The sequence below is a fragment of the Leuresthes tenuis genome, unplaced genomic scaffold (genome assembly GCF_036924035.1).
Source record: "Leuresthes tenuis unplaced genomic scaffold, fLeuTen1.0.hap1 SCAF_3, whole genome shotgun sequence".
In the NCBI taxonomy this organism is placed as follows: Eukaryota; Metazoa; Chordata; class Actinopteri; order Atheriniformes; family Atherinopsidae; genus Leuresthes; species Leuresthes tenuis.
In genome coordinates this window covers 23,157,982-23,178,300 of record NW_027325357.1, presented here as the reverse complement: position 1 = coordinate 23,178,300, position 20,319 = coordinate 23,157,982, and the positions used below count along the sequence as shown (strand labels likewise).

Genomic DNA, 20,319 nt, shown 5'->3' with positions numbered 1-20,319 from the left:
ATTGCTTCCACTTGGTGAACAATATGATGTAAACTCGTCTTGCTCGTGTTGTTGGTCCTTTAGCTTCGGCCTGCCAGGAAAGACTGTGGGTACAGATCTGCTTTGTGGAGGAGGGAAATTATTTCAAATTTAGTCTCTTTATTGGGCCATAGCACCGCAGAGTACTGAGATTTACGACATTATAGATACAAGCCACGTAGAAGGCACTCAATTGATTTCTTTCTTTCTTTTTTTTCAAATACTTTATATGTCAACCTTTATGACACAGTCAGTTTACGTCAGCATGGAAGTTATTGGTGTTGCATGCAATTCTGGAAAGATTTCTGCCCTGTCTTCAAAGACTTTCTGTCAGGTGTTCTTTACTGGAGGGCTTTAGTGGTTCTGCATTTCTTTTAATTACAAAAAAACTTGTTCTCTTGGATTCAATCCAGGGAATATACTCCCTAGTCAGAAACTCAACTGATTTTGGCAGTGAACATTAGATCATTATCATGTTGGAATATTCCTCTTCAGGCAAGAGTGAGGAGGCTGGGAGTCAGAGAGTCAGTATTTTGATATTACCACAGATTCTATCTATAAATGTCATATCCCCAACACCTTTTACTCTCATTCTGCCCGTGCCAACGACCTCTGTACATCAGTGTTGGACAATGCAGTTAATCTGGTGGTGAAAATATCTTGCTCCCCTCTAACCAAACAATGTACTCCCAAAACTCCTCAGGTACTCCTCTTGTACTTTAGCTAAATTTCCTTTAGAAGTTTGATGCTAAAGTGTAAGTTTTGTTCTTTGTTCTCTGTCTGAGCTGTCACAGAAACGTTGTTTTCCACTAATAACTTCTATGCCATGCCTGTAGCACCTGCCAGTCTGTTTTTCCAGAGCTGGACAAGGAATACACATTAGATGATTAACAATGTTGGTGGCATCATTTTGATGGTTTGTTCTATAAATCACGGTCACAGCAGCCATTGTATTTCGGGTTTATAATTTTCGATAATATTAGTAGTATTATCATAGATTCGCTGCCAGTTTTTTGGGGGGGAATATTTGTCCATCTTCGTAACATCTTGTAATCAGATCTTTAAGATCCTTTGGTGAATCTTTTCATTGCGATGCAATGATATGTGCATACATTTAGACAGACACAGCCAATAGGTCTGGCAGGTACAAAACTGAGAAGGGTCAAAGATAATTTAAAAACCATACTCATGCAAATCGGCAGAGAGAAAATCATAGATTTACTCGATTTGTCTCAGTGACCACAGATTTTAATTTTATTCACTTGTTGCATCTTTTGGGGCAAGTATTTTCAATGTGTGTGTTTTTTTTTTGATTGCTCATAAGAGAAAAAACTTGTCAAATTTGAAATAATGCAGTTATTGAGTCATCTGAAGTTATTTGAAATGTAAGTGATATTGCAGAGTTGTGTGCTTACGTCTGCCATACACAAGGCACCCGTTTCTTTTACTTAAGTTACTTTCAATGTATCGGTCTGACCCCTGTTGAGTTTCCCTTTTCATGCCACAATGCAAAGCAGTTTTAAAGATTTGTTGGTTTAATCTCTGTCAGGTGCTTTACTGGTGGTAAGTGAGTCTATTGCTTGAATCAGCATAATGTAAAGTAGAAAGAAATAGCTAACGAGGAAAGATTTGTGTAACCCCCCTCTTCTCCTTTAAAGCAACATTTCAAATCTATGTTGAAAGACAAATCTGCTGTGAGGCAAGAGTTGGACAAAGGTGACACAAAGAGAATGTATTGATATGATAAAAAGTCAGATTAAATAGTATATTCCTACCTGGTTCTATTTTAATGTATGGACAAATTTAGAATAGACTTAAAAGTAGAACAGCTGTTTAAAGGTTCTTTGAGGCTTGCATTCCCCTGGCTTTACTTGGTCAGACTTGTCATAAGCATGTTTTCAGTGGCCACTACAAGCAGTTTTAAACGTCTAACAGCTGCATCAGTTTTTAAGTCGGTCAAGAAGGAGGCTAGTCTTGCCATAAATCAGTTCTACATTTCAAACTAATGAACGTAGGGACCACATCAGAGCAATGTCCATGCAGAGAAATACAACTGATCAGTTTGCAGGTGTGACTTTGTGTCATTTTCTGAGCATTCAAACCATTAGGGCGTTAGGAGTCCACAGCCCACCTGTCCTTCATTTATCTGCACTGATGGAGAAAGCTGGAGCAGCTGGATAAAATCCAGCCCAAGACCTAGCTCATGAGCCATTATCACGCTTCCTTATTAGTATCACCTACAGGTTGGTTGAACTGCTGGAGATGTTTGTAGGACCTCGTGAGGAAAAAAAAAATATTAAAAAAATGAAAATATTAAATGAACTTAACTGGTTTAGTACTCCAGTTCTGCAAATATTTATTGCTGATTTCCTATTTTCTAAATGCATCACCATCTCACTTAAGAGATGCTTAAGTTTAGCTTCATCTCAGCTGTCAAAAATAGGTTTGAGATGAAAGTGTTAGAAATCATCTACACTATGTTCCCTTAAAGCTTTTTCCTTTCATTCACATGGCTTCTTAAAGAGCACTGATGCACTTACACTGATAAGGTCTGGGCCATGAAGAGATTAAGTAGATGTTAGTGCCATTTGCCAGAGTTTACTTTAGCATATAGTGAAACATGACATGGGAAGAAGAAATCCAATTCTGAAAAGGAAAAAGGCATCTTTAAATGTTACAAAAAGAGCAGCAGCATCTTTATAAATGATTCTGACTGAAGACTCCAAGCCAAGGTCACTAAAGCATATACCCCTGATTAGTTCTAAAACTGACCAAATAATACATACATACATTAATGGTTCACCTTTTTCAGGTTTTTGAGAATTGTCATTAAGACAAAGAATAATTCTTGAAGATAAGCTATGTGGAAAATGAAGCAACATCAAAGAAAAGGCATTGCATTCTTAGCAACACTGTAAGCACCCCATGTTTAATGATGAGCCTGAAGCAAAGCTGGTGCAATTTTAATGTATTCTTAAGCCTACGCTAGGTGACACCTTCAGGACCTATGTCAACACGTAAACTCTAAAACAGAAAACTAATGAGTCAGGCCAACTCTTTGGCCTCACTTCATTATTTGCATAGCAGGTTACAAGTCAGACAAAACCATGACTAAGTACTTATAATCTGCTTGGTTTCTAAGAAAGACAGGGCGCACAACAGGAAACAATGCTCTGAAGCAAAACTGTCAATTCAGCTAGTGCTGCTTACCAGGTTTGATTTTACATTTCATACCTTCATTCCTCTTTAAACCAACGGAATGTCAGGTTATTTTGAGAAACAGGCAAAGCTAATTGATCATTGTCAAAGACATTTCAAACATAAGACTTGTGTAGATGTGTATAAGTGTGTCAAGGGGGTTGGGTGGGGTGGAGAGCTATGGTAATCTGTCGGATTCACACAAGGCTTTCCCCACCCTGCCCGGGGCTACGCCACTAATCATCATGTCAAGGGGAATGATACTGGCAGATAGTCCAGCCGACAAGGGAACCCACTTTTTTGTCACCTCATATTTTAAAAGGAACCACATAAGAGTTTGTTTTTTGTCCAACCTGACAGCACAGCCCCCATATTAGCTGAAACTATAGTACAACAGCTGATTATTCTGTTGACATCAGTGTTCTTATATTGTTGTGTGAATGTAGTGTGAGGCAGTTCATTTGAGAAATCAATATATCTGAAGGGTGATGTGGAACGATTCTGAATGTATGTTATCTAACATGGAGGAAAAGTAGTTTACATTTCTAAAGTATAATGTATACCCTTATATTAAATTCATTCAAATACATCAAAGCCTCATCTGGGAAGTGTATTCACAAAAGCAGCTACCTTTAACATTTTCAGTAGGCTAGAATTAGTTCTGCCATGTCAGCAAAACAGCAGAACGTGTTTGTGTGTATAAGTGTTTGCGAGGAAGGTTACAGGCTTACAGAGAAAGAGGAACTAGTAGGCAAGGAATGTTTTTCTAATGAGGGTTTAAAAGACCAAACACGACTCCGTACAGTTTCCTGTAACCTCGTAGCAAATCCAAAAACAAAAACAAATATTAGGCTAAATGTAAACCAACTCATGAAAGAAACACAATATAAACGTAATAATATGTGCGAAGTTGTAACTTTACTGTCCGTAGAAAGTGAAAAACTAACTGCCTTGCAAGTTAAGACCAATCCAACTGTCAGCCCTGTAGGCAACAATATAATCCCTCCCCGGACCAGTGTGAGCACAGGGAGCCTGGGCTGCTAAATGCTCCTGCCTCAGAGGGACGATGGTGGAGGGCTGGTAAAGATGGCGGCTCTCTCCGAGGATGGGAGGTATGGATTAAATTGTGGCCAACAAAGCGCAGAAAGAGTCACCGTATTACACGTTAAATTGACCGAGACAGCGCTGAGAGCCATAGAAAGCTACCAAAATTGTATGGTGAGTAAAAACGTATTAATTCATGTTGAAAGCAGCCAGGAGTCGGGCTGACACCGCTGTCTTAGCTAGGAAGACCAACTGCCACGCACAGCTAAAGCTACATAGTTAGCTAAGCTGTTGACAGAGCGAGTTTCTGCCTGTTTTTTGTATTACATTAGTTTAGTGTCATTCATTTGACCAACCGAAGAAGATAAACGAGGACTTGGTCTTATGCTCTGGTTTGGTTTTATGAGCTGACAAATGTTTGTTAACTTAGAAAACTTGTTTGTTAAGTTCGACACTGATTAGTGTTAGCTCTACGTTTGTGTAAACCCCCCTGTGCTGTTCATAAAGTCCCTTTTTTTTTTCTTTTTCTCTGGCCAAGTTAACTAACCTTCTTTACCAAATTAGGAAAGTGGAAAATTCATATCGACCAATACACTCGTTTCAAGGCAATATTTATTCGACGTGTCTAATTTCCAAAGCTTTGTTCACTAACAAGTTTAATTCGATGAGGTGGTAGTTATGTTGGGAGCAGACTGAAAACATACACATGTATGAATAAAACCTATAAAGATTTAACTGTAACTCTCAAGGTACTGGCGTCCCAAGTATGTCGATGACTAGTCATCTTACCATATGGTTACAAGTTTCAGCTAGCTTTAAAACCTAACACCGCAACCTGGCAGGGATACTCACTCTTTTTTTAAAACCGTTTACCTCAATTTCATATATATATGTTTAAAACAAAACAGTCGCAAACAAAGGGGCGACCTCACTAGCTGAAGGTTATGAAAACAAATATATGAACAAATACCTCAGTTTTAGACGGGACAAATATTTAATATGGGCCTTTTTTTTTTTTTTCTTACCAGATTGTTTTTTTTCACATTCCCTTCAACATCAAGCAGCACTTTACAAAGAGTGGTCAGTTACATGCATGCTATCTGATGACATTAATATATTGAGATAATGTGATGTCAAATGCAGTGTATTTATGTACTTTACTTAACCACTTCAGCAAACTGATTTTACACCAGGGTTTGACACCATTAGCTGACTTCCGAACATCGAAGCTGGGTTTGTTGCAGTGCACTGCCTACCTGTACAGATTATATATAACTTGTTAATCTAGAACTGTTCAGGTGATGTAATCATGTTGAGGGGAACACACTTGATCTAATCTGAAGAAGCCTCTGCAGTCTTGTGTTGCAGGTGCCTGTAGTCAAGTTACTTGACCTTAACTCCGCCAAGCTGCCAACAGCTATACAATTGCATAACACGGGGACTCTGCCTAGGTCTTCACCCAGGACCAGTGCACCATAGCTTAGCATGAGGGTTTTAGTGTTCAGAGGTCTGTGATTGGCAGACAATGCCTATATGTGTGCCTTACACGCGCTAATGCGTATGCACCTTTGGCTCAGTGTCCCTCCTGTGGGGCTGGCTTTTCCAAAAATTGTTTGTTTGATATGTGAAAATAAGCAGTGATAGACTGATTATTTGGAAAGGTGAGAGACGCACCTGGAGTTCAGGTCGCCTTGTCAGTGTTTCTGCGATAGAACAATATTTAATTTTATACTTTGGCAGGTATTCACTGTTATCTGCTGCCGTTTATGGGAGTAAAACACGTTTCCTGCCCACTATTGACTATTTGTCATTTAATTAATAAATTTTTTATTAGAAGTACTCCAGCAAACAATGTAGATCTCTTGTTGTTGAGTTAAAAGTTCAACAAATCTGAGCCTGGTTTGTGATTTATTAAGCAGTTGAATTTTATCAGATAGAAAAAGTACATGATATCTGTGTGATTGGCCGTGAGCCACCTGCTGTTGAAATCATCAATAGTGGAGCCTGTTTTTAAAGCCACCAATGTAAATCACAACTTTAACTGATTATTCGCTGAGGTTCTCACAACTGGTAAACGAAGTCCACATTAAGTTGAAGGAATTCTTTTGTAACAGCCAGAGCTCCAACCTTGCTGGGTGTGTTGGTTCGTTCGCTGCACTGAACGGCAGCCTGCCATCTCTTGCTGACTGAGCAGCCAAAACGGCCTGCTTTTTGTTTCTCTCCCTCTCAGTAATGTGTGCTGTAGCCGAACCAGTCATCGAACTATGGAGGCTGGCTATCTTTGTCTTTCTGTGGTGATGTGAAATGTGATCAGAACTGTGTGTGAGTGGGGGAGGGAATCTGTGGCTTTGGAGTGGCTTTAGCTTTCACAAGCATAATATACTCTCAGTGCTATAAAAGTATACCTTTTTATCCTGCAGTCATTTCGTTTAGCTACATGTCGACGCGCATGCTTTGTGTCCGGCATCAAAAAGAGTCTGTTGTTGATAAAAATGCACATTCCACTCCGACCAGTTCATGCAGCATTTCAGGAGTTTGGCCAACTGGTTCTTCTGTGTGCTTTAAGCTATGTGAAGAGACTGGGAGATGAATGTTTTCCTGTCTTAACTGCCTATATGCTGCTCCAGTACAGCCACTGCATATTTGCGGCCTTCAGCTCCGCCTCAAATCGACTCCCAACAAACCTACACAAGACAAAAATGCTCCATAAATATTTTGATGAGTGTTTTAAATCCCTTCCCCCCCCTGCTTTAGATAATTTAAACTGCAACCAATGTATTTATTGATTTATTTCCTAAGCTAAATACATTTGGTTTTGTTCGGTGGTTGTCAGATCAAGCCATTATCTTTAGTGTTATGTGAGAGTTGTTCTTCATGTGTGGTTATTGTTTTATTGTTAAAACAATTGGTTATCAAAATCTGAAAATAGTTAGATATTTTTCTAATGTTTTGCATTAATGGGACAAACTGCTGCTTGGTTACTAGTTGTCACCTAACTGAAGTCTTTTCATAATGCTAAACTGTGACTTTATATTCCTTTCACTGCTTAAGTCTGTAAAAGCAGTCTAAAGATTTACTTTTTCTATATTTGGATACATCAGGTAAATACTGCAGTGTGTTCTGGAGATTTTAGACCATTGCAGTTGAATTTCCACAGCTGCTCTCTGTAACCTACCCATCTGTTGTTAACCTCTTGGTTATTTTCTTTTCATGAATGTACTTTATCTGCTTGTAGTTGTTAATTAGTTCCACTGTGCTCTGTCCTTTCCTTTTCAGAATGTACCTTCATTGCGGCCTACAATACAATTCAAGGGACTCCAAGGGGTAAGATTGTTTCTTTCAGTTCACCTCATTATATGGGTCAAATAAGTTAAGCTTAAACTTGGATTAAATGATATGGAGCACTGAAATATGTAAAGCATGCAGGGCAGGGGGCCATGAAGTTCGAGATTTGGAAACGCGGCGCTGGTTATACACGGATGTCTTAAACATCCATCAGACCATTGTTTCATTCTGAAAAGGGCAGGTTGGAGAGCTTCTCAGGTTCTGTGAGGCTCACACTTATTGATGTCACCAAAATTGGGCTATTATAGCATGATTACAGGTGTGCCGCTTTCACCGTTTTTTTTTTTGTTTTTTTTTACCCCTAACAATTTATGAGCTCTTCTTTTTAACTTGGAAAAATAGCCTCTCAAATCTCAGTGTTTCATATATAAAAACACTTCTCTTTTCATCTTTTAAAGCCCAACTTTGCTAACGCTTTTTATTTATTTAAACGGTATAGAAATATTTAGACACTTCCGTGTCACGGTAGTAGTCATGAATGCATTATAGAAGATGTGTTATACTCTGTGTCTGTGTAAATTATTTTACAGCGCATTAAAATCCCCAAGACTGACTCCTCCGCAAACACCTCCCACAATTTCGATTTCTACCTGTCTAATGTTGGCAAAGACAACCCTCAGGGAAGCTTTGAGTGCATCCATCAGTATGCATCGAGGTAATGGTAATCACTGTTCAGCTGAATCAACTGTTACTGTCTTACTACACGTTGCTGGAAGGGTAATCCCCCTCTGCCTCACATTTCTCTCTTATACTCCCTCTTTGTCTCCAGCTCAGGGGCCTCACACCTGGCATTGTTGGCGACGGTACAGGACAAGGTCACCGTGTGTGCCACCAATGACTCGTACCAGGTGACTCGGGAACGTATGACCCAGGCTGTGGAGGACACACGTGAACGTGGGACCAAAGTCATCAAGCCTGGGGGCCAGTACAGAGGTAAGGCCCTCACTTCAGTCTTGCTTATCTGTAGCAGCAACTGGATTCCCACATGCAGCCATGGCTTTCCATTCTATCAACACTCTGATCTCTTTTCAGACTCTGCCTCTTTTGAGAGACTGAATAGCTGACAGAGGCACTCTATTCAAAGCTGTTACTGCAACCTACTAAGCCATTTTGCCTCCCCCCCATATTAGGCGTCTGACTGAGTGCAAAACCTGGCAGATAAAGTAATTTCTGTGCTGTTGACCAATAGCTTGCCAAAATGGGTACTGTCACACTACAAGCGGGTAATTCTGCTTGTGTCCAACAACTATCTTACTGTTACTGTTTACCATACCTATGTTGACCACAGACTGACCATCCATAGCCTTGTCACTTGTTCACAAAACTTTAACAGAAAAAAGTTTTATTTTATATTTAATATTTAATATTTTATGCTGCTCATGTATCTCGTGGGATATGTTTCTAAAAAGCACCTGAAAATGCTTAAGTGGCAATGAATTATTTTCCCAAACAGTATTAACATGTAGATGGCTTAAAGGGGACACATTTAAAAAATCAAAACAAAAAAAACCCCACTATCTTTGGGTATTTGAAGCCAGTGAGGTTTGGCCTGTCACAGTTATTGATAATCATTTAAAATGGTTTCCACCCGTTTGGGCAGGCAGAATTTGTTTTTGGTTTTTTTTCCTTCTCTGTTTGCAAAATGTTGTCAGAACCTCACTCATGTTTGCGACGGCCAAAGGGGATAAGTGCTGCCCCCGGCTAGAAAGCAGATCCATCTGAGGAACACCAGAGAAAGCAGACCTGCCCTCCTAAACTCCAAATAAGTAGCTACAGCTCACTTTGCTGTTTTCCTGCTAGAGGTGCTTCTGCAAACTCTAAAATGTCAAAGCTATGAGCAAAGCAAGCCCTGCAAACACAAAAGTCACCGTGTACTCCCCAGTCCAAGGACCCATGGACACTGTGAGATTACTTTTTATTTAAATGTGAAAATCCTTGTTGATTTAGAATTTGTTCAGTAGGATTACAGGTGGTTCAAAACTTATAAGATCGGTCTTATATTCTGGCCTGTTATTTAAGTCATCTCTCCAGCTGCAGATCTAGACTGCTAACAAAATGTAGACGGGATGTTTTTATCAATTCATTATACAATATGTTTCTTCTCTCATACACTGAAACGGCCCCTTTAGAGCAGCTGCAAAAAGGGTTCACACAGGTATGGCAGATCTAATGATCTGTTAGGCACTTGGAGCTTACACTTTAAATACAAACTCTGAGACATTCATTTACTTGTAGAGAAGGTATACATTATGCCTCATTTAACATAGCCCGGGGGTAGATAGCAGATTTGCATACACTGGCTCAGACAGAAACTGGGAAACGAGAGGGGCCGCATTGAGAAAAGAGGGGGGGGGTCAGGAACTTGAAGCAGCTGGTTTGAAGTTAGTACTATGTTTACTAAAACAAAAGGGGTATTTAGCTTCTGGTGTTAAAAAGTGATTCTAATGGGTCTGTAATTTGTATGTTTCAATGAATGTATGAAATTCTAAAACTCCACTTCTGCGTAGAGTTTTCTGCTTGAATTTTTCCGTTAGATAACGTAAGGTGTGCGTGTGAGCTCATGTAGCTTCCAGTCAACTTTTTGATAAGAAGGAAAGGGAGGAGTGTCCCTTTTCTCTTCCTCTCTCTAACCTTAATCTCTTAAAGGGCTTTAGAATTTCATAACAACCATGAAGAAGTTTAGGGGAATGTGCAGACAACCTGGAACACAGCCCAGCATTACAGAGCTATGTCTTAGGAAAGTGCCGATCAGATTAAGACCTCTCACGTTATCCAAACTACCTTGAGGTAATAAAACTACAGTTTAGTGTGGCTTAGACATTAATTGGCTGTAGCGTTATTATTCTGTGACTGCCTTGTTTCAAAAACTGAATAATTGAAGCTAAAAAAGCTGGTATTAACTAACTAAAAATTCTAGGTACTGAAGTTAATTTTGAATTGGGTGTGACTTAAGCATTTCAGCTTCTGTTAGCGGTCTTTCATATTTGGTATGTTTTGGTTCCAACTCGTCCCACTGATTAAAACCGAGGACAACTGAGTCTGACTTCAATTAGCAACTGACCGAAAATATGATGATATAAGTCCCTCCAGAGAAATGGTTTAATGGCGCCATTACCTTCTGTTTTTAGGAAAGCAAGTGCATACTCGTAAGCCTGCACTGTCGGCTCCAGATGTGGTTCCAGAGCGCAAGCGCTCCACACCAATCAACCCAGCCAACACTATACGCAAGTGCCTTTCTAGTAACCCCGTGTCTCAGAGGTCGTTCCGGGATCGCATCATTCACCTGCTGGCGCTGAAGTCCTACAAGAAGCTGGAAGTGCTCGGGCGTTTGCAGCGGGATGGTATCAACCAGAAGGACCGAAACTCACTGGGGACCACCCTGCAACAAGTAATTCATGACTTTTTATGTTCGTCTGAAATTGTTGTAAATGTTCAGAAATGGTATGTAACTCAAATGGAGGTGATCCAGGTCACATCCTGGGTAAACACGGGCAAATGACTACAAATATTTGATTTTACCAAAGCTTTTACTGTAAGAAAGTACCAGAAGTGGCCTTCAAGTATCTAACCTGATCCCAGAGAGCCCTTTTACCCTTGTTTCAACATGAGTTTGAAGCGTGCACATTTGCCTGAGGTAATCGGATGCGTATAAAGGCCTCATTGACAAGAAACAATTCACTAAATTGTTAAACATAATTTGCATGCACAGATGGCCAGCACAGGAAATATGAAGTTTCTGTACATATTGTATAGGTTTCATGTTGGTGTAGTTTCAGCTTTGTGCCTATGTCTGCTAAACAGGTGGCAAACCTAAATCCCAAAGACAACACGTACTCATTGAAGGACTTCATATATCGGGATGTCCAGCGAGACTGGCCCGGCTATTCTGAAGACGAGAAGACCCAGGTGGACCGGATTCTGGCTCGGTACAAAAGTGGCCTTTTTTATATTTAATTATTGTTTGTTTGTTTCTAGAATTTCTTTCATACAGGCAGTAGATATATGGAAAGGAAATGCAGAGCCAAAACTGATCCTCGGGCTGTAAATGAGGCATCATAAGCCACATGCCTCACCCAGATGGCTAACACATGGTCCAGATTAGGTTTTTGTAAATTCTTATTTATTTTTTTTTTTTAGTAACAATTTAATCCTGAAAACCTGACCTAAGGATTTACTTCTTATTATGTGTCAACTATTAGGAATGCCATTATTTCCTGAAATGTTGTTTCATTCTTCAAATTAATTACCCATTATAACAAGGTACCGGACGCTCATTGAATCATAAAATAAATGTTTGAAATTGCCTTTTAGTGATAAACCTGAAAAGATTTCTCTGGAATGCAGCATACATAAAGAAGCTGTTTGTTATCTGACACTCTGCTTACCTAAACCATCCAGGTTTTACTATTTTATTAACCAGTTTATCAACAGTACTGCTGCAGATACAGGGACAAGGAAGACTATTGTTATTTTCCTTGAAAGGCATAGAGCTGTGCTCATTTTACAATTCATTGTGACCATAATGGTCTGGTTAAACTGTCTAATTTTCTTCTTAATCAGTTATGCTTTTATTATTTGATGGCAATAGTTAAATGACAATCAGTTAATCAACATCCCTACTAACTACACATATGTACGAGATCAGACTACCTGATATTCACAGTGCAGGAGTGCTTTTAGCATCGTAAGGGCTTGTTATGTTTGCATTGAAATATCGGTCTGTCACTCTCAACAACTGTAGAGTGAAGGATGTTTGTGTCTATGCAAACCGATTTGTGCGCTGCCCGACAAGGAGCTAACAGCATAGCCCTGGGATTACATCACATGTAGGTTGAATGCTGACTAGTTGAAAGTTGGCTCAAGCCAGGAGGGGCTGAGAACAGATTTTGTAACAAAGCGGACGAAGTGCCAAAATCATTACATGACAGAGAAGCTCAGGTGAAAAGCTTGAACAGCAGCTGCACTTCACAATCTTGATGATTTCACGGTGCTTTCACTTAATCACAAAACGGGTCAATCTTTTTACAGCAGAGCAAATATACGGGTGATGTCTGCAATTTACAGCAAACGCAAGCAAAGGCAGAGGTTTAACATCTCATGTTCATTCAATCATTTGTTTTAAGTGTGTTTTTTAGCAGTTTCTGGAGTAATTCTGGTGGCATGTGGGCTCCCACTGGGATTTTTCTTGTAGCAACATATTGTTCTCCTCTAACAGTACCTCTTCCTTTCCTAAACAGAAAATTGGGTCTTCCAGTTGAGACGGCCTCGTCAAACAGTTCACCTAAAGACTGTGTCCCCACATCTCCCCAGGTAGCTGGACAAATGCACACTAACACACACACGCAGAGGTATACAGTTTTTTTTGGCTTAATGTTTGTTTTTTGTTTGTGTCTTTGCAGAAGCGCCAGTCTGACTTTGACTTCATCGATCCCTTGGCTCCCAAGAAAGCCCGCATTTCTCACCTCAGCAACCGAGGGCCAGCTGCATCTTCATCCTCCTCTGACCGTCGTGAGGACGAGGGCATCAACAGCTCCAAACGCTCATCCCTTCCCCCCAATGTTTCCTCAGGTCCTCCCACCCATCTCCCCATCTCATCCCATCCTCCTGCACCCTCTCACCAGCAACCCAGCCCAGCCTCCAACTCCAACTCTCCTAGCACCCCAGAAGGCTGTGGCACTCAAGACCTGCCCATTGACCAGAGTTCCTCTTGCAGAGACCATTCCCCCAGCCCCTTTTCCTCTGATAGGACCCAGCCGGACCGCTATCGGCACCCTGCCCCCAGACCAGTGGCCTCCCCCAGCCCTCCTCCTTGCACCACTCTCACAGTTACCTCTACTGTCATCAGCAGCCCTCCCTTATCAAGCAGTACAAATAAGAAGTTCAAAAAGAAATCAAAGAAGCACAAAGACAAGGATCGAGAGAAGGAGAAGGAGAAAGGGAAACGAACAGAAAGAGCCAGCATTAGTGCTCCCATTGTCGCCGAGCAGGCTGAGAAGAGTCGTAGGGCCAAAAAGAAGCGCAGTGCTGAGGAGGAGACTGGGGAAGTTCTGGTGAAAAATTCCCACAAAGATCAAGGTACGTCTCCAACTTCGTTAATATTTGCACAGCTGAGTCAAATGTTTTTAAGACTTAAAGGGTCATACAGGATTTATAAATTCAATATATATTCACTGACACAGGTGTTACTCATGGTATTAAATCTGAAGATAACTAACAGCAGCTCTGGTGAGTCCAGTTATTCCACAGGCTTCTGGGCAAGACTTGAATCCTTACTAGTACCGCCAATAGGTTTTATATGGATTTATTAGTTGTTTGTTTGTTTTTTTCGGTTTTTTTGTTTTCAGATACCCCACAATATTTCAATGGGAGTCAAATCTGGCTTTAAGATGCTCTCACATTTATTCAGTCACTCTTTAATGATTCAGAATTCATAGTTGAATCAATTACCTGAAGCTGTCCAGTTCCCGAGGCAGTGACTTAGTCTCATACTGTAACATTTAGTTCTGTCGTTGCATTTTCAGATCTCCTGCTCCAGACTGTTTAGAGCATCTTTACTTTTAGTATATACAGTATCCAAGTCATACTTTTGTTCTGTAATCCCCCTTTTATTCGGCAGTGGCGTGTATACAGACTGATTTTCTCAAGCAGCTCGAACGTATCTTGTGACCGATGTGACTTATTGAAACCAGTTTATTTCTCAGACTTCAAATCATTCTCACAGTGACTTTTCTTTACTCTTTGGCCTTCTCTTGTTGACCTGATTTTTATGTATTTTTTTGGTGTCCTGCCTCTGTATTTGTATAAGCTTTTTCACTACACAATTTTACTGAACTGTCTAGTATAGCAGAAACTTTTACTATTCTTTCAAAATACAAATTTTTGTATTGTAACTGATAACTATAACGTTAAAGATGGCGCTCGTAGGTGTGTAGATTATATGTATTATGGATTACAGTATTTACATTCTCATGCTCTTGTTTTTTGTTTTTTTTTAACGTCTTTCTCTTCAGACAAAGATAAGCCGGTCCAGTCCACTGAATTATCATCCAAAATTGAGATACCTGACTATGTAGCGTGAGTAACTTTGTCCCATCTTTCTATATTGTGTCCTGCTTTGCCTTTCATACCCACCCAAAAATTAAAAGAACAAAATTAAGATAATTTGATATTAAGTTCGTTAAGCTTCTGTGGATTTGTAAAAGTCATGAACCTTGAAAAAAAGATGTACTTGGTACTAAGTTTTCTTCTTCTTCTTCTTCTTATAGTAAGTATACACCTCTGGTGTCCCTCAACCAGAGACAAAGCTACAAGGATGACTTCAATGCAGAGTATGACGAGTACCGCCAGTTGCACGCCCGTGTGGAGAGCATCACACGCCACTTTACCCAGCTGGATGCCCAGTGCCGGAAGCTGGCACCTGGCACCAAAGAGCATCAGGTCATACTGAAAACACTGCTTAGATCTTAAGATGCACAACTGTAGCATATCATTTTCATCTTAAAAGATTATGACTGTCGGGAGCAGAATAATGAAAAGATTACTCATTTTAACAGTAGTTTGGACAACTTTATGCTCTGTGTGACAGTTGTTTCATATGTACAGTCTGGACTTCTGCAGAATAATCTTAAGCATTTGGATTCAGGTTTTTCACAATTGTTAGAACACTGCTGTCAGATCATTGTGGACTCTTAAGAGGCTGAAATGAAAGAGGTGCTAAACCAAAAGTTTGTGTTGTCTCCATTCCACTTTTGTTCCTTGATCCTGTCACATCTGCAACCTAAAGTCATTAAAGCAGTAAAAACACTCAGCTGCTGTTGGGTGTGCCATAATGTAAAGTTATTACATGGTTTTACTGGCATAACCCTTTTATTTATTTACTTATTTACAGAAAGTGCAAGAGGAAGTCATGAAAGAGTACAAAAAGATGAAACAAGTGAGTATTTGCACAGTCTGTGATTGATAATTGTGTGTGTGTGTGTTCACTATAGGTATTTCTGCCTTTGTGAGCACTATGATTGACACTTTTTTTTTCCTCAAGTGCTCACCTCCAAGGTCAAAATCTCAAATTGTTAGGAAGGAGAGACACTCAAGTGGGCACACGTGCTTCGGTGTCTGCACTTTTTTAACGTCCGATATTTAACTTTAATTTGTTGAAGTTATGGCACGCAGACATGGGTCACTTGTTCCCTTTCAGACACACCCATGATAATCACAGAAAGGCCATGTGAGTGATATTAGCCATAAACATGTGATTGGACAGTATGTCGAGTGAAATATCACACAAGGTCAAAGTTTTCTGATTAAAGTAATTAGACAGTTGTGTCATAAGAGATTTTTTTATTTATTTTTTCCTGCTGCGTTGGGAACTCTCACAGTCACACTGGCAGTTTGGCGTCTCCTTCTAGACCGCCATGTTGTCTACTATTTATAACTGTTTGTGAGACTGTTACTGCTTACAGTTTTTACTTGAACAGACCAAAGGTAATTGCTGTTGTAACTTTTATGGAGAAGTGATGCTCATTCTGATGCTGCAAGTTTAATGGAAAGGAGTATGTCTGAGAAGGGGAGAGGGGTAGGAAAAGGTTTGGAACCCCCAGTGGAAATTACCAATTCTGTTAAGTGAAAGGATGTTGATAACAGATACTGAACAGTCAGTCATGCTCAAGTTTTCATGTTTGCTACAGGGAATGTATAGAAAAACCTTCCCTTTGGCAAACAACAAGTAACCAAAGACTGTCCAGATTTAGCTCTTCAGTAGCTGTGCATATGGGACTGACATTGGTCTAATATCATGAATTTGTGTTATTTTTCCAGCATAACCCCAGCTACCATGAAGAGAAACTGCGCTGCGAGTACCTGCACAACAAACTGGCCCACATCAAGCGGCTAATAGCTGATTTTGACCAGCGCAGAGCCCAGGCCTGGTGCTAAGAGCACAGCACAGGACATCTTCACTTATCAGTATTGTGAATGGAGTGTCAAACCAGGAGGGGAGTGACCGCTCTTATTTATTAACACCCCTTCATTTCCTGCCTCTACATCCTCCTCCCTTACTCCTTCATTCCCTTTCTTTTTGACCTTTGATTCCACAGGCTTCTATGTTGCCTGCAGTCTTGAAAATTTCACGTGGACTTTCCTCCCACCCTTTGGTTTCTCAACGCTTTATCTTAATTAGCTCCTGTGGAATTTGATACCACTGGAACAGTAAAAGGGGCCACCTGCATGAGCAACAAGGTGTGCGGGAAAACTTCCAACTCTAACTTTTGAAGGACACTCTCTTCAGGCAAAAGTATTTTTGAGCATCGGAGAAAATATTTAGGTGTATTTAAGTAAAACATTAAAAAGAGGAGATATTTATTTTGAGACTCATAGTCCAAACAAGAGTCAACATATATTGTTTAATTTTTCTTAAATGGTGAGAGAGGGAGGAAAAAAAAGAGAAAGAATTACCACGGGCCTTATATGTTGTGAAGCCATTTTGCACGCAAATTTGATACGTCATCTCATCTGGCAAAACTATCTCTGCTGCCTCATTTCCCCTCCTTTTCAAACAAAACTGTACTGGAAAACTGATTGGAGAGGAGGGAAATGAGATGGTAAGATGAGGGGAAAACGCAATATGTGCATGGGTCGTAAATTTACTTGTATTGACCACAAGGGGTGGTGAAGTTGGGACACCTAACAAGTTATGGTCCCGTGTGTGGGGGCAGTATTCCTTGCACCTAACGATGTTTATGTTCCCGGTGCCTTACGGCGTTTACATTCGGAAACGTAGTTGGGCCGATCCCAGGGGTCCACAGACTATGCAAAGGAACTACAACTGCCTGGAAACTGTTGTATGTGCGAGTGTGTGGTGTGTGTGTGCGCTGATACAAATGTCACCTGGTGGAAGAAGGAAGGGATGTTGAGTATGAAAGTGTTACAAATTGTGTGTGTGTTTGTATGGTTGTGAACTTTGTTGAGCAACAGCAAAAATAGTAATGCGGAGAAGAAGTTAGAAATACGAAAAACGACGAAAAAAAGAAAAAAAAAGCTGCTATAGTGTTTGACCAGCCAGAGCACTTGGGATCAACCTGGCTGGAGTAAAAGTACCTGATCCTTGTAGAAGAAATACAGAAAATTCTTGTTTTCCAGAGTGGTTCCTCTCTTAGCTCCTGGAAAGTACTGCACCCACCTGATGAGCTTAACCCAACGGCAAAGAGAAAAAAAAAAAAAAGGAAAAAGAGGCCACTTTGTCATCCACCAGAAGACTTATCTTTACTGTGGTGTTCAATGTGTTTGATTCTCAGTTTTGACTTCCACAAAGTAGTGAAAGGTTTCAGTATTTCACTTCTATTTTTATTTAATTTTTTATTTTCCCATGTTGACGATCATTTATTTTCACGATGGATGAATGGCTTCTGGTTTATTCTTTATTTCAACAAGGGAAAAAAAAAAAAAACTGTTTACAAACTTGTGTTAGAATGTTTGCCAAAAATGAAAATGAAATGCCTTTCTGGTACTGCTTCCATGGAGTGAAATTTTCTGATAGGAGCGGAAGTATGGGACATAAATACTGAAACAAATGTCACAATCACTGAAGAATACTGAACACTCAAACTCGAGTTTGAAAGTGTGACGAGAACGTTGGGCACCGCCCGCTCTGAATGGCTATCCTGTCAAACGAGGGTCTGTGTTCTGTTCTCGGGGGGTGGGAAATGAGGCACAAGATTAAAGTCAATAATTGTCGCTTCCATCTTTTGGTTTTGGCAGACTTTTAAATGGTCAGTCTCTGCAGTAGACTGGCTGTTGATATTGTCTGTCTGAATCAGTTTAGCATAATTTAACAAACTTTATTTAATTTGTACTCTTATTTTCAACAGAAAATCAGCACATATAATGGATAAATGTACACACACCTGTGAACCCCCCCCCCCAAATGTTTAGGATTATTTTGCTATCTCACTTAAATTGCCAGCATTTAGAGCTACAAAAGGGCCATTCCAACAAACTGATGTTGGGAGATTGGAGCTTTTCATCAAGTCTTTATGTCGCAGTCCGTCACCTATGTCCTCTTCTCAGCCTTCCAAAGATTTTTTTGTCTTAATCATATAAAATATTCTTGAGTTTGGTCTGAGGATGCATACGCACAATGTGACTCATTGTGGAGGGAGGAAGGAGGGAAGGGGGTCGATCAGTCTTAATGAGGAAATGGAAAATGTCCCGGCAGTGTTTAGAGACGAGAAACTACAGGGAATCAAGTGAATTTGAACTGAAATGTCATCCTGCCCATCTGAAAATGTACAAGACGTTTCAATAAAAATTAACTTAGTTTTACCTGGAAAATGTCTGGCTGTGTTTTTGTTACATGGTTTCACCCAAGAGTTATTTCAAGAGGATAGAATAAAACATGAGTAGGTGTGGGAGTAATGGAATCTAGATTGATGGTCTAGTTATTGAGGTATAGTATACTGTATTAAAGTGATATACATGTATATATGCCTTAAGTATTAAATCATTTGTTAGTAATGCTGTGGTTGTGAATATTTGTTCATGATTTTATGCCATTTCTTCCAGGTGAGGTCAGACCCATAGACATAATATACATGGACTGAAACGAGGAAGGAAGTAATCCAGTGTCTCCGCCATATTGGGTGGGTCTCCTCACTAGGCTAACACCAGAGTCAGTCAATTGGAGTCAACGGAGAGCTAGCAACTATACCCGTATTTGTGCAGCTTACGGTTGCAATAGTGTGTAATGTTTAAGCAAAGATAAATACTAACAGAGACGAGTTCTGACATAGTGATTTTTGAAAAGGTTCCAACAGTGGGAATACAGAGCGATATACTTTTTCCTCTATTTTGAGTTCCTCTTCGTTTGAATTTAGCCAACAAGACGCAATCTGAACGTATCTTTCAAACGCACATTGAAGACCTTTTTGTCTGCTTCTCTGTGACACCTCTGAAGAATTTTGCTTGAAAATTTCAGATAATTGCTGAGGAATATGATTTAACGCTACCGGTAAAAACTCCATGTTTCTCGCTCTAGGAGGCAAAGCTTGACAGGCGTAGCAACAGTAATCAAGGGGGGCTCAGTTTAGCGAAGGGTCATGCTTGTGTCATTTGTGGTGTCTGTATTTCACAAAGTAAGGCTGCACCACATCGCAAAATTAATTACACTGGAGTTACAGAGTGCCAGCATACACAATAAGCTGTGCAAAACAGTTATTTGTCAAGGGTTTTAGCTCTCCTGCCCCAGTTGCAAGCCTAAGTAAGACGCTGGAATTATAACGCTTACTTTTCTAGGCCTTTAAAAAAATGTAATGAGTTGGGACGGGAGCTTGTATGTCTATGTGTTACAGAGGGGTCGTGTGTGTGAGTGTGAGAGAGAGAGAGATAAATACATTCAAATTATTTCATTGATACATTTATCACTATGCCATAGCCTGCCATATGTCTTTGTTAAAGAGCATAATACAAAGTATTTCACCATAAAAGCACGTATGTTTTAATGTGTGACAGTGTCCTGTATCATAACTAAATCTCTGCCGTTTGTAACAAACCAAACCGTGCGAAAATCCGGTAAAAAAAATCGGCAAGTTATGATTATTGTAGTTGGGGTTATACACCTTCCTCAGTCAAAATAAATGCAATGTGGGGGCATTGGAGACCCATCCAAGATGGCGGCCGCGCTGATACGTCAGCTCCAATACGCAGCGTCAGTCTATGAGGCGT

General features: G+C 40.1%; 1 protein-coding gene across 1 annotated transcript; it reads left to right on the top strand.

Moving 5' to 3' along the window:
* Positions 1–4,245: 4,245 nt before the first annotated feature.
* ell2 (elongation factor for RNA polymerase II 2) lies at positions 4,246–18,930 on the top strand. Its single transcript, XM_072382622.1, has 12 exons — positions 4,246–4,434; positions 7,537–7,584; positions 8,136–8,260; positions 8,375–8,538; positions 10,734–10,993; positions 11,407–11,531; positions 12,843–12,915; positions 13,005–13,680; positions 14,616–14,679; positions 14,871–15,042; positions 15,494–15,538; positions 16,420–18,930. The coding sequence occupies exons 1-12, from the start codon at positions 4,261–4,263 to the stop codon at positions 16,534–16,536; spliced, it is 2,043 nt and encodes a 680-aa protein (XP_072238723.1). The 5' UTR covers positions 4,246–4,260; the 3' UTR covers positions 16,537–18,930.
* Positions 18,931–20,319: the final 1,389 nt, after the last annotated feature.